This window comes from Salvelinus sp. IW2-2015, linkage group LG4q.1:29, assembly GCF_002910315.2.
Source record: "Salvelinus sp. IW2-2015 linkage group LG4q.1:29, ASM291031v2, whole genome shotgun sequence".
NCBI classification, from domain to species: domain Eukaryota; kingdom Metazoa; phylum Chordata; class Actinopteri; order Salmoniformes; family Salmonidae; genus Salvelinus; species Salvelinus sp. IW2-2015.
In genome coordinates this window covers 55,409,252-55,421,599 of record NC_036842.1, presented here as the reverse complement: position 1 = coordinate 55,421,599, position 12,348 = coordinate 55,409,252, and the positions used below count along the sequence as shown (strand labels likewise).

Below are 12,348 nucleotides of genomic sequence, written 5' to 3'. Positions count from 1 at the left end.
CACTCAGCAAAAAAAGAAACATCCCTTTTTCAGGACCCTGTCTTTCAAAGATAATTTGTAAAATAACTTCACCAAATAACTTCACAGATCTTCATTGTAAAGGGTTTAAACACTGTTTCCCCTGCTTGTTCAATGAACCATAAACAATTAATGAATATGCACCTGTGGAACGGTCATTAAGACACTAACAGCTTACAGACGGTAGGCAATTAAGGTCACAGTTATGAAAACACTAAAGAGGCCTTTCTAATGACTCTGAAAAACATCAAAAGAAAGATGCCCAGGGTTCCTGCTCATCTGCGTGAACATGCCGTAGGCATGCTGCAAGGAGGCATGAGGACTGCAGATGTGGCCAGGGCAATAAATTGCAATGTCCGTACTGTGAGACGCCTAAGACAGCGCTTCAGGGAGACGGGACGGACAGCTAGTCGTCCTCGCAGTGGCAGATCACGTGTAACACCTGCACAGGATTGGTACATCCGAACATCACACCTGCTGGACAGGTACAGGATGGCAACAACAACTGCCCGAGTTACACCAGGAACGCACAATCCCTCCATCAGTGCTCAGACTGTCCGCAATAGGCTGAGAGGCTGGACTGAGAGCTTGTAGGCCTGTTGTCTGGTGAGGACCTACCTTACATCAACGGCAACAACGTCGCCTATGGGCACAAACCCACTGCTGCTGGACCAGACAGGACTGGCAAAAAGTGCTCTTCACTGACGAGTCGCTGTTTTGTCTCACCAGGGGTGATGGTCAGATTTGCGTTTATCATCGAAGGAATGAGCGTTACACCGAGGCCTGTACTCTGGAGCGGGATCGATTTGGAGGTGGAGGGTCCGTCATCGTCTGGGGCGGTGTGTCACAGCATCATCGGACTGAGCTTGTTGTCATTGCAGGCAATCTCAACGTTGTGCGTTACAGGGAAGACATCCTCCTCCCTCATGTGGTCCCCTTCCTGCAGGCTCATCCTGACATGACCCTCCAGCATGACAATGCCACCAGCCATACTACTCGTTCTGTGCGTGATTTCCTGCAAGACAGGAATGTCAGGATGTCAGTGTTCTACCATAGCCAGCGAAGAGCCCGGATCTCAATCCCATTGAGCACGTCTGGGACCTGTTGGATCGGAGGGTGAGGGCTAGGGCCATTCCCCCCAGAAATGTCTGGGAACTTGCAGATGCCTTGGAGGAAGAGTGGGGTAACGTCTCACAGCAAGAACTGGCAAATCTGGTGCAGTCCATGAGGAGGAGATGCACTGCAGTACTTAATGCAGCTGGTGGCCACACCAGATACTGACTGTTACTTTTGATTTTGACCCCCCCTTTGTTCAGGGACACATTCAGTTTCTGTTAGTCACATGTTTGTGGAACTTGTTCAGTTTATGTCTCAGTTGTTGAATCTTATGTTCATACAAATATTTACACATGTTAAGTAAACGCAGTTGACAGTGAGAGGACGTTTCTTTTTTTGCTGAGTTTATATATATATACACTGCTCAAAAAAATAAAGGGAACACTTAAACAACACAATGTAACTCCAAGTCAATCACACTTCTGTGAAATCAAACTGTCCACTTAGGAAGCAACACTGATTGACAATAAATTTCACATGCTGTTGTGCAAATGGAWTAGACAAAAGGTGGAAATTATAGGCAATTAGCAAGACACCCCCAAWAAAGGAGTGATTCTGCAGGTGGTGACCACAGACCTCTTCTGGGTTCCTATGCTTCCTGGCTGATGTTTTGGTCACTTTTGAATGCTGGCGGTGCTCTCACACTAGTGGTAGCATGAGACTGAGTCTACAACCCACACAAGTGGCTCAGGTAGTGCAGCTCATCCAGGATGGCACATCAATGCGAGCTGTGGCAAGAAGGTTTGCTGTGTCTGTCAGCGTAGTGTCCAGAGCATGGAGGCGCTACCAGGAGACAGGCCAGTACATCAGGAGACGTGGAGGAGGCCGTAGGAGGGCAACAACCCAGCAGCAGGACCGCTACCTCCGCCTTTGAGCAGGAGGAGCACTGCCAGAGCCTTGCAAAATGACCTCCAGCAGGCCACAAATGAAGCATAGGAACTGAGAAGAGGTCTGTGGTCACCACCTGCAGAATCACTCCTTTATTGGGGGTGTCTTGCTAATTGCCTATAATTTCCACCTTTTGTCTAATCCATTTGCACAACAGCATGTGAAATTTGTTGTCAATCAGTGTTGCTTCCTAAGTGGACAGTTTGATTTCACAGAAGTGTGATTGACTTGGAGTTACATTGTGTTGTTTAAGTGTTCCCTTTATTTTTTTGAGCAGTGTATATATATATATATATGGCTCAAACGCATTAAGAAGGAAATAAATTCCGACAAATTAACTTCTAACAAGGTACACCTGTTAATTGAAATGCATTCCAGATGACTACCTCATGAAGATGGTTGAGAGAATAACAAGAGTGTGCAAACCTGTCATAGGCAAAGGGTGGCTACTTTGAAGAATCGAATCTACTTGTTTAACACTTTTTTTGGTTACTACATGATTCCATGTGTGTTATTTCATAGTTTTGATGTCTTCACTTATTCTACAATGTAGAAAATTGTCAAAATAAAGAAAACCCTTTGAATGAGTAGGTGTGTTTAAACTTTTGACTGGTACTGCGTGTATGTATATACTGAACAAAAATATAAACACAACATGCAACAAGTTACAGTTCATATAAAGAAATAAATTCATCAGACCCTAATCTATGGCTTTCACGATAGCCACCCATGGCTGAGCCCCTGCCCAGCCAATCAGAATTAGTTATTCCTGTACAAAAGGGCTTTGTTACAGACAAAAATACTTCTGAGTTTCATCAGCTGTCCGGGTGGTTGGTCTCAGACAATCCCACAGGTGAAGAAGCCAGATGTGGAGGTCCTGGGCTGGCGTGGTTACATGTGGTCTGCGATTGTGAGGCCGGTTGGACGTACTGCTAAATTCTCCAAAATGACCTTGTCTGGCAACAGCTCTGTTGGACATTTGGGCAGTCAGCATTCCAATTGCACGCTCCCTCAAAACATCTGTGGCATTGTGTTGCCTGACAAAACTGCACATTTTAGTGGCCTTTTATTGTCCCCAGCACAAGGTGTACTTGTGTAATGATCAGCTTCTTGATATTCCACACCTGTCAAGTGGATGGATTATCTTGGCAAAGGAGAAATGCTCACTAACGGATGTGAACAAATTTGTGCACGTATGGAACATTTCTGGGATCTTTTATTTCAGCTCATGGGACCAACACTGTACATGTTGCAGTAATTATTTCTGGTTATTTTAGAGTTATCTGGCTAAATCATTGATCCTGCTTTGTAGAATACTTCTGGACTAAACCATTTCAGTGATTGAGCATGCTATTAAGTCCAGAAGAAGGCATGATCTGTCTGGGAAAACACTTTAGCAGACTACCACTACTGGTTTCACCTGGCTTACAATGACTCCAAGTACATGAGTATGAGGAAGTAACGTCTTACTGAAGTAGTTGGTATAGGTCCCTCTGCTGTTCCACACATTGCACTGAACACCACATCACACATCACTAGACTTGAATCGTCACTACATTTATTGGTTTTGTAGAGCTCTGAGTTAAGCAAGAATGTATACACACAAAGACAACACAGCCATATTTGAATAAGTATTGCAATTCATACAAGCGAGTTGCTGCTTTGGCCTTTCCAACCTCTTTACTCCGATTGAAAAGTAGTTTTGCCTCAGTCTTTAAAAATACTCAGTCATGACTCATCTCTTATTGTTAAAAACAGCAGTATTCCACCCAATACCAACCTATGAATATACATCTCTGAGCATGTACTAATAAGAAAGTGGTGTCGGAAAAATGCTAGATATACTGCCACTATATATAGTTAGCTATTTGACATAGCAGCGGAGCTTGAGTGCAACACCCAAGACACCTCCAATGTAGAAAGTCAAAAAGACTTGATCTCCAGTCCGTTTTTACCACCCAAACCCCTTTATTGAGAACATTTAAATTACATACGTAAATGTGATACAAGGTTTGTCTTTGTTTTCTATGTATGTATACAGAGGAGCCCCTTAATTGGAGTTGAGGGGTCACGGTACATTCCGTGTCCCCCTCCTAGAGTGCGTGCGTTGCTTGTGGACAGATTTCTGGTTTGGGGACGTCGTGGACAGAACGGTTATGTACACAGCTATGTGAGCGAAGACGGCAGTTAAAAGTTGATAGCTTTCCCGAAGGAGGCTGCGAGGTTTGCTTCTCTGAAGGCCTCGGACACAGTCTGGAAGAGAGGGATGGATGGAAGAAGAGGTTAGATTGACAGGTGGGTGGTGTGGTTCCACAAATGTGGATGTGTGTGCATTTGAATGACATTGTGGCTAGGCCTTATATCAGCCTTAGTCATTGTGCGGCGCGCGGGAATAATATGAAAGAAAGTGTTGTCTTCCTCAGTCAGTTGAATGCGGCACTTCAGAACCGTGGTTACGTGCATAACCTTACTAGCGGTTGAGACAAACGGCGCAGTAAAACCGTTTCTAGCGATCCTGGCACATCTTCAAATCGTTTTCTTCCCACAAATTTACCTCTAGATTTTTAACGGTTGAATCTATTACAGACTATGACCCCAGCCCTAAAAGCTAAGACTGGAATATGTGCATGTTTCCACCTATGATACAAGCTGTGCAGGACTCGTTAGAAATGAGATGAATCTGCACAGAATAACTGAGGAAACTGAATTGATTCACCAATTAAGCAAACATACATAAGATTGTTTATTCATCCCTGATGTTTTCCTGAACATCCCAATACCTTCCTGATGCATTTCAATCATTCCAAAGCATACTTTCTTCAGACTGAAATTGACCATTACCTGATTTGCCATCACTTGTGCTATAACTTATTGAGATCAATATGGCAATAAGGTCAGATTCTAAAGAGTCATCACATTTTTTCCCTGATAGGCCTACCCCCAAGTGTCCTAAAATAGATAAACAAATAGCTTGATGGTCCATGTTAATAGTATCTTAAATATCAATTTGACCGACCACCAAACCCCTGTTCTACGATGGGTATGACGGCTCGCCCAGTGATTGTTTTACAAAAGTATCTCCCATTTGAAATATTAGTAACTACCACGTATCAATGGCATTGTTGAACTTGTATTATTCTACAACATGACGTTTGTATGCATGTATGTATGTATGAATGAGTATTTGATCATGCCCCTGTCGTGTGTGTGTGTGTGTGTTTAACTCACGGGATGGGCGTGGCAAACTCTGGCGACGTCCTCGCAGGACGCGCCGTACTCCATGGCGAGCGTCGCCTCGTTGATAATCTCTCCTGCCCCCTAGACAAGGGTCAAAGGTCACCATAGTTAGCATACAACTTCATACGCTATAGCCCACATTTTCATCTGCTAAGGAGCCCCGAGGTAGCATGACTCACACAGCCCAGGATGTGAGCGCCCAATATCCGGTCTGTCTCCTTGTGGCCGAGGATCTTCACCAGGCCATCAGTGTCTGCATTGGTCTTGGCTCGACTGTTGGCGGCAAACGGGAACTTGCCCACCTTGTATGGGATGCCCTGCGAAGTAGAGTTGAGGTTACTGTTATGCTTTATGGTCAATCTTCTGCGTTGATAGTATATGTGCGATACTTTGAGAGACTTTGGAAAGTCAACAATTTGGGGAGAGTATCGCCACCTTGTGGCTAACTCTTATAGTTGCAGGGATTTCAATATAATACTGAACAAAAATATAAAACGCAACAAGTTACAGTTCATATAAGGACATGAGTCAATTTAAATCAATTCATTAGGCCCTAATCAATGTATTTCACATGACTGTGAATAAAGATATGCATCTGTTGGTTACATACCTTAAAAAAAAAAAGTAGGCGTGTGGATCAGAAAACCAGTAAGTATTTGGTGTGATCACCATTAGCCTCATGCAGCTCATCTCCTTCACATAGAATTGATCAGGCTGTTGATTGTTGCCTGTTGTCCCACTCCTCTTCATTGGCTGTGCGAAGTTGCTGGATATTGGCAGGAACTGGAACACGCTGTCATACCCAGAACAGCCCAAACATGCTCAATGGGTGGCATGTCTGGTGGGTATGCAGGCCAAGTAAGAACTGGGATATTTTCAGCTTCCAGGAATTGTGTACAAGTCCTTGCGACACGGGCCACGCATTATCAGGTTGAAACATGAGGTGATGGCGGCGCATGAATGTCACGACAAATGGCCTCAGGATCTCGTCATGGTACAGTATCTCTGCATTCAAATTGCCATCAATAAAATGCAATTGTTTTCGCTGGCCGTAGGTTATGCCTGTCCATACCATAACCCAACCATGGGGCAATCTGTTCACAACGCTGACGTCAGCAAACCGCTCACCCAGACATACATGTGGTCTGCGGTTGTGAGGCTGGTTGGACATATTGCCAAATTCTCGAAAACAAAGTTGGGAGGCAGGTTATGGTAGAGAAATTCATATTCAATTCTGGCAACAGCTCTGGTGGACATTCCTGCAGTTAGCATGCCAATTGCACGATCCCTCAAAACTTGAGACATCTTTGACATCATGTTGCGTGACAAACTGCACATTTTAGAGTGGCCTTTTATTGTCTCCAGCACAAGGTGCACCTATGCAATGGTCATGCTGTTTAATCAGCTTTGTGATATGCCACACCTGTGAGGGAGATGGATTACCTTGGCAAAGGAGAAATTCTCACTAACAGGGAGGTAAACTCATTTGTGCACAACATTTGAGAGAAATAAGATTTTGTGCGTATGGAATATTTCTGGGATCTATAATTTCAGCTCATTAAACATGGGACCAACACTTTACATGTTGCATTTTATATTTTTGTTCAGTGTATTTTTTATCACATATCAACATTTTAGCAGCTGAAATCCAAAACAAAAGCATTGATCCAGTTATTATATTATATATAAAAGTAATGTCCGCTACTTAATTTGGTCAAAACTATGGGTGTTTGTTTGGGGAGGTGTGTGTATCACCTCCTCTTTGAGCTGCTCCTCTGTCTTTCCCACCCATGCCACCTCGGGGTGTGTGTAGACAACAGACGGGACACAGTTGTAGTCGATGTGCACGCCGCCCCCAGCCATGCCCTCCACGCAGATGATGCCCTCGTCCTCCGCCTTGTGTGCCAGCATGGGCCCGGCAATCACATCACCAATGGCATAGATACTACAGAGGGAGATAGAATAAATGAAGGAAAGATTGAGGTATCACTTAGTGCCTTTTGAAAGAGACCTTGGTGAGAGGCGGTTGGAATATAGCTGTGTATTGAAAAAGCAGGTGTTGAATATAACAGAGGAGTGTAGTGGTAGTTTAGGTCTACCTGGGTATGTTGTATATTAGATAGAGGGGTGTGGTAGTTTAGGTCTACCTGGGTATGTTGTATATTAGATAGAGGGGTGTGGTAGTTTAGGTCGACCTGGGTATGTTGTATATTAGATAGAGGAGTGTGGTAGTTTAGGTCGACCTGGGTATGTTGTATATTAGATAGAGGGGTGTGGTAGTTTAGGTCTACCTGGGTATGTTGTGTATTAGATAGAGGGGTGTGGTAGTTTAGGTCTACCTGGGTACTTTGGTTTGGAAGCGGTTGTTGACAGGGATGCGTCCCCTGTTGTCCAGCTCCAGGCCCACGTTCTCCAGGCCCAGGTTCCTGGTGAAGGGCCGTCTGCCGATACACACCAGCAGCACGTCACACGTCAGAGTCTCATTCTTCCCGCCGGCAGCCGCCTCCACACTGGAGGCAAGAACACACGGTTACATTTGGGCTAGGTCATACCTACTGATTTTTAACTAGACATTCATCTTAGTGATTTTGTTCATTCACAGCTAGAGCCACCCTATATACACACACACACCACCGGGAGATGGAACTCACGCCACATCGATCTTCCCGTCGGGCCTCTTGATTGCACCCATGACCTTAGTGCCCAGTTTGAACTTAATACCCTGCTTCTGCAGGATGCGCTGGAAGTTCTTGGAGATCTCCATGTCGATGCCCATGCCGCCCACGTGGCCCAGGAACTCCACCGCTGTCACATTGGAGCCCAGACGCTGCCACACTGACCCCTGGAGAACGAGAGGCCAAACAGGATGTTAGACTGGACCCTAGGTATCCCCCAAGAGTTGGAATCCTCATACCGCCACTTACTCTTTACCAGACCATGCTCTAAATCGTGTGTATGTGTGTGCGCGTGTCATCCCTCACCAGCTCCACCCCGATGACTCCGGCACCGATGACGATGAGCTGCTCAGGGACCTTCTTCAGATCCAGGGCTCCCGTGGAGGACACTACGGTGTCCTCATCAACCTGACAGCACAGGGGTTAGGAGAGTTAGCACTCGGCTTTGACACATGTCAACTAACATCTGGTCATCTGCTACAAACTAGTACTGTAGTACAGTAACGTACCTCAATCCCGGGGAAGGGCGTGACCTCGGAGCCGGTGGCTATGAGGATATTATTGCTGTTAATGACCTGCTCGCTGCCGTCCTCAGCCGTGGCCGTCACCTGGTTCTTGCCTGTAATCCTCCCATAGCCGTTCACGTGCGTCACCTGAGGGGAAACCGCCACATTACATCATCAAAGACAGGGTCAAGTTCATAAACTCTGGAACAAAAAATCCAAGGGGAAGCATCAAAACAGCTTGCACTGGTATCAAACTTAGTGATGGATTCAAATTACAAGGGAGTACATGAAAAAGACCCAAGTCCATTGACAATGTAATGTCCATAGATGGTCACCTCCATTTAAAAAAAAGATAGTCAAAACAGGCTGCTGATGTTTCAAGCTTATAATCCTGCTGAGGTGAAATCTCACTAACTAACCCATATTTCCAGATGCTGTCTTGATTAGTTGCCTAGATTAGTTGCCATTTATCCATAAAGTGAGCCAAATGTGTAATTTGAGTGAACTTGGCCTCCGCTCGGCTCCAGGCCTCACTCACATTGTTCTCCAGAGCCTGGGGAAGTTCATATTGTTAAAATAGGTATGACTGGAGCACTGATTGGCTGTGAGAAGACACAATTTTTCAAGAACAACCACCCCTTCCATCCCTCTTCAGAAGCGCAAATTATCCAGAATGTAGCTCATTTACGGTGCCAGCATGTTATATATATTTTTGGGTTGTAATGAGACTACACCACATGGGCACCAATGAAAATGATTGGCTTTCGGTTTAGAATCTCTGCCTCTGAACGTGCCTATTCCAATTGATGGAAGGGGGAAACAGCTTGGATACCCTCCACCTTCTTTTAGCCTCTTTCTGACAAGACCTTCCACAGGCTTATATATAGAAGGTGACATGAAAGCCTGGCAGAGGCTAAAGTGAACTAGGCATCTCTCTTCCAATGTAGGGAGGAACTATAAAGTTGAGACCTCACCTTGTTCTGTTTGAATAAATGTGCAATGCCTCCTGTCAGTGCTTTGACCGCCCCGCTCTTCTGTGACATCATCTTCTCCAGGTTCAATGTAATCCCTGAGACTGGCACAGAGAGAGAGCGAGAGAGAGAGAGCAAGAGTCTCAAGTAAATGTTTGTTACTGGCATCCCCAAAGACTTGACTGGAGCGAAAGCCTGTCCACACCCTTCAGCTCTCTAGGACCAGGCTGCTGGTGACCACTGCTCTAGCTGATGTGGACTCTTACTTTCAATGCCCCTGCTTTCGAAGTCTTTGCCATGGGCCTGGTGGTACAGATATGAGTTGTTCAGCAAGGCCTATACAAGGTGACAAGGGAGACAGACATGTTACATTATTCAACAACTCGCAAAGACAAAGACAGTGTTGCGCAATAAGACCTAGCAAAAGTTCTATGAACCCCTCATTCCCAATGTTTACCTTTGAGGGGATGCAGCCGACATTCAAACAAGTCCCGCCTAGGGTGGGATTCTTTTCCACACACACCGTCTGTAGTAGAAAACAAAGTTGGTGAACAATGACGACAAGATGGCCATCACTATTAATAAAGGATTAAGCCTTATTTACACCTTCCGCTAGAACAAGAAGATGCAATATCAAAAAATCCGCCCGATGGCACCTCTGCACATACTCCGAAATCTCACTTTTCCAGGGAGGTGCGCAGAGCCCTGTGCAGACAGAAGCGAACATTAGAATGCTGCGCAAGGTATATACACTGAGGCCTAATTTTACCTTGAAACCAAGCTGCGCTGCTTTGATTGCAGCAACATATCCACCAGGACCAGAGCCCACCACTGTGACGTCAGCATCAACTGTAGGAGTGCAAAGAACATGTTCATCAGAAGAGGCAACAAGTTGTAGAGGAACATGTTGTATTCACCTTGTGTAGATGTTGGGATTCAGTTTGATAAGAGCAGCACCTCGGATTAGCTAATTGGACGTTGGCGTGAAACGTTGACTTACTCTGTGCTTTGTCAGCGTATGTTCGGACGGAGAGAACAGTTGCACCCTGGAGCCTATTCGGGAGTTGGTGGCTCCGCTGTATGTGTTAGGAGGACACAAATTGGGACAGTGAGCAGACAGATTTTTACTTTAATGTCAGCTTGTGTTGTATATGTGTAACAGTATAACTTTAGTACGTCCCCTCGCCCCGACCCGGGCGCGAACCAGGGACCCTCTGCACACATCGACAACAGTCACCCACGAAGCGTCGTTACCCATCGCTCCACAAAAGCCACGGCCCTTGCAGAGCAAGGGGCAACACTACATATTGGTTTCAGAGCAAGTGACGTAACTGATTGAAACGCTACTAGCGCGTACCCGCTAACTAGCTAGCCATTTCACATCGGTTACATATGGTTCTGCTGTGATGTTGCTGTAATCCATGTCAAGAAGTCAGTTAATGTTTAGTTTTTTATTCAGCACTCCAGAATGCAAGACAAAAATCCTGTAAAGGCCAATGCAATCTGAACAGGATTGCAAGTATTACAGTGAGTGATGATTATAAGGTCGTAGAAGGATGAACTAGTTACAATACTAGCTACATTTGTTAACTACTGTTAGTTATCAAGTACTGGTGAAAATAAAATATTAAATAGTTATCTTACTTACATATACTGTTGGCAAACAACAGTGTTATATGATTAATCAAATAGCTTTACAAATCAAAGTTGAGTGCTTGGAGTTTGACAGTCAATGATGTAACATTGGTAGCAGTCCACAAACAAGCTCGCGTGCTTGACAGCCGTCAGCCGGTCGGGCTGGATGTCATTTTCGTCATTCGCAAAAGGATGCTTGTTGACTGTGTTAACTAGCTAGCTAATTTAACGTTAGCTTAATTTGAGATGGATTATTTTGTAATGACATTAACGTTCGCCAATGTATCTTATAAATAATTTAAACCTAACCAGCAATAATGTTACACAAGACACGCACTAAGCAAGGCTAGCTTGGGAGAGCATATAATATAGGAAGAGCCAACTAACATTAGTTAGCTAGCTAACTGTGTACTCGCTAACGCTAGGCTAGCTAGCTGCTAATATATAACTGGAGAGATTTACCAGCATAGCTACTCTAGGTGGCTAGCAAGGCCTGTAATTCATAAATCACGCTGAAAAACAGCCAAGATACTCTCCAACGTATGTCACATTAACTCATATTTGTTCCAGACAACTTGAACAACTAATTGACATAGAATTGTTTTTCCTTACCGTTGCCAGAGTGCGATATACTTGATTCCAGCTCTGCATTTTGTGTGTGTCCCTTTACAGGCTGCGTAACCTACAGCAGGCAGATCATCCAAGGACTCACGAAATTGCGCTTGCGCAGTAACAATCCAAGGAACACAAATACTGTCTGTCGCCTCCCTATGATGTAAAAAGTCTTTGGTGTCATACTACCTTTAATCTGATCCAAACAGGTGTTCTAGAAATCAATAAAAAAATAAGGTTATTTGCGTCTAAAACATTAATATAACTTATTCACTTGTTCACTCATGACTGCGTGGCCACGCACGCCTCCAACTCAATCATCAAGTTTGCAGAAGACACAACAGTAGTAGACATGATTACCAACAATGACGAGACAACCTACAGGGAGGAGGTGAGGGCCCTGGGAGAGTGGTGCCAGGAAAATAACCTCTCACTCAACGTCAACAAAACAAAGTAGCTGATCGTGGACTTCAGGAAACAGCAGAGGGAGCACACCCCTATCCACATCGATGTTACCGCAGTGGAGAAGGTGGAAATCTTCCAGTTCCTCGGTGTACACATCACTGACGATCTGAAATGGGCCACCCACACAGACCGTGTGGTGAAGAACCTCAAGAAGTTGAAAAAAAAACTCACAAACTCTTACAGATGCACAATTGAGAGCATGGTACGGCAACTGCACCGCCCGCA

General features: G+C 44.8%; 1 protein-coding gene across 1 annotated transcript; it reads right to left on the bottom strand.

The window, feature by feature from the left end:
* Window positions 1-3,563: 3,563 nt before the first annotated feature.
* On the bottom strand, window positions 3,564-11,787 carry LOC111962178 (dihydrolipoyl dehydrogenase, mitochondrial). Its single transcript, XM_023985054.2, has 14 exons — window positions 11,659-11,787; window positions 10,412-10,487; window positions 10,181-10,260; window positions 9,869-9,937; window positions 9,678-9,747; window positions 9,415-9,515; window positions 8,444-8,587; window positions 8,241-8,342; window positions 7,911-8,101; window positions 7,599-7,769; window positions 7,015-7,204; window positions 5,439-5,576; window positions 5,251-5,340; window positions 3,564-4,275 (listed from the first exon to the last, which is right to left on the bottom strand). The coding sequence occupies exons 1-14, from the start codon at window positions 11,695-11,697 to the stop codon at window positions 4,210-4,212; spliced, it is 1,527 nt and encodes a 508-aa protein (XP_023840822.1). The 5' UTR covers window positions 11,698-11,787; the 3' UTR covers window positions 3,564-4,209.
* Between the last annotated feature and the right edge of the window lie 561 nt (window positions 11,788-12,348).

What these genes read in the sequence shown, in the direction of transcription:
- LOC111962178 (XM_023985054.2), bottom strand. Translation starts at nt 11,697, where the DNA reads ATGCAGAGCTGGAATCAAGTATATCGCACTCTGGCAACG. An exon ending in GAGTCATCGGGGTGGAGCTG is followed by an intron (nt 8,102 to 8,240) that starts GTGAGGGATGAC and finishes CTCGTTCTCCAG; the next exon opens with GGGTCAGTGTGGCAGCGTCT. An exon ending in TTCCAAACCAAAGTACCCAG is followed by an intron (nt 7,205 to 7,598) that starts GTAGACCTAAAC and finishes CTCCCTCTGTAG; the next exon opens with TATCTATGCCATTGGTGATG.